This window comes from Monocercomonoides exilis (assembly GCF_001643675.1).
Source record: "Monocercomonoides exilis strain PA203 chromosome Unknown scaffold45-810774, whole genome shotgun sequence".
In the NCBI taxonomy this organism is placed as follows: Eukaryota; Preaxostyla; order Oxymonadida; family Polymastigidae; genus Monocercomonoides; species Monocercomonoides exilis.
In genome coordinates this window covers 272,654-274,694 of record NW_027150590.1, presented here as the reverse complement: position 1 = coordinate 274,694, position 2,041 = coordinate 272,654, and the positions used below count along the sequence as shown (strand labels likewise).

The following is a 2,041-nucleotide window of genomic DNA, read 5'->3' as shown; positions in this document are numbered from 1 at the left end:
CTCGTAACAATCGAAAGATATTCGAAAAGTTTTAAACATTTAGCAATTATTTATGTTATTATAAAATATTGAAGTGAGATATTTTAATTTTCAAAAAAATCTCTATTTATTACAAACTCAAAAATGTAATCTCTTCAAATATAAATATTCAAACAGTTTGAATCAAACAAGTTTCTTTCATCTCAGTACGAGTTGTTTTCTTCGTCTATTTCACAGTTTGGAAGTGGAGAAGAGAAGAGAAGAAGGCTGGATGGGACAAGCAGCCAGTGCACTCTTCATCTTCATCTTCATCATCAGCACCTGCAATTGATCCTTCGGACGCTTCTGCTTCATCAGCGTCATGCATTTTAGCAGCAGCGATGAAATACATCGAGATGTGGCTGAAAATTGTTGGATCTGAAGAAATTGCATCAATGCAAATCACAAAAAGTCGTTCCTGAGTGTGCATCAGACGCTGGGGAAATATGATGTGGAGCGGCAGGGGGTGCTGTACGGGGGTGTTATGTGTGCATACGATGTAATGCTTTCGACAATGCTTTCGGTTCCGCTGGTGGTGCCGCTTCCGTAGCATGCAGTGTTAGTTGGCACGAAATCGGGGAGCAAGAAGATCTTTTCAGAGGCAGATGTGAATGCTTTCCCGTCAATCGACGATCAGTTTGACCCTTCACTGCGGATATGGTGATCGCCGCAGTCGAGGCGTGTGGAGGTGCTGATGCAAGTGCAAGTCTGTTCAATTCCGTTGTTGAAAGGAAGTTTGTCGAAGACACTGAGCATTGTTCTGGGAGTATATGGTACGAAGACGCTTTCATATGTGTTCTCCTTCCCACGAAGCGGTGCTTTTGTTCACTAACCAGCACAAATGGCAATGCGAGGGCATTTGATGTACTGCAGCCGAGAAGGACATAAGATACTTGTGGCAGAGCGCGCTACTGCACAGCCAGAGCGAAGAGATTTAGCGCATGTGCCTCAGGAGGTGGAGAAAGAAGTGTTACTCGAGTTTCTGGAGAAGGAAAATTACTACCGAGCAGATGTGGACTTGAAAATTTTTTAGTAGCTGGAGGAGAAGAGTACGTTTGAGAGTGTGATTGCGTGATGTTGCCAGTGTGCGTTAAGAAGCCTGCGACGAAAGCAGAGGTGTGTGTCCTTCAGTGTTGCCCGTTTATCAACGTGCGGACTTTTGTGTAAGGGAAAGAGTGCCAAAAATGTGAATATGAAAAATCTTAAATAAAAATAAATATAAAAGAAAAAACAAGTTGCAAACCATCGGTTAATATAATTATTATGTTTATTTGAACTTGTAAAAGCCATATTTGATTCCACAAATACAGATATTCATTCTGAGTTTGAAGAATATCCAAATGAATTCAAACATTAACAATAATTAGAATTCTTGCTAATTCACAAAAAAGAATCGAAGCACATTATAAAAATTTCATGAATCAGCAATTACAAGACAAACTGAAAAACGCTATCACATATTCATCAATAATTCTCAATTTTTATTTTGATCAAACAACTGAAATATAATTTTTTGTTTCAAATTGTTTTTTCTCACAAAGAGGTTTGAAATGAAAAATCAAACTTCATTGTGAAAGTTGATATAATTCATAATAATAATGGTAAAGGAATTAAAAATAATTAACTGCGATGGGACAAATTTTTGATCTTCAGCGACTTTTCAAAAATTACGACTCTATTGGTATATAATCACTTATTCAACTCATTGCTTAGATATAATTTGTTCAATTTCTGCTTATAATGAGACTTCTTTATGTAGCATGAAGTGGTTATTCTTGTTAAGGTCTGCTTTGTTAACTTTCATTTGTTTTGTTTCATTTGTGACTGTATCATTATTATCTGTTTTCATGGCAATAAATGATCTTATTTTCTCATGGAGCTCCAGTTAATTGATATGAATGACAGTTTTCTTCTCTGTGTTGTTTTATCCAATTATTCTATCAAAAATACGATGACCTGAAAAAACAGAGGAAAAACTGAAAGAAATGCTAATGAAAAGAATGGTGAATGAAAGCTGGAAAGA

General features: G+C 36.6%; 1 protein-coding gene across 1 annotated transcript; it reads right to left on the bottom strand.

Annotated features, from left to right (window-relative positions):
- Window positions 1-205: 205 nt before the first annotated feature.
- MONOS_14300 (uncharacterized protein) lies at window positions 206-809 on the bottom strand (the record flags this gene model as incomplete). The annotated part of the gene is made up of 2 exons (XM_067867091.1): window positions 206-396; window positions 515-809. 2 exons carry the CDS (start codon window positions 807-809, stop codon window positions 206-208), a joined length of 486 nt encoding a protein of 161 aa, XP_067721741.1.
- Between the last annotated feature and the right edge of the window lie 1,232 nt (window positions 810-2,041).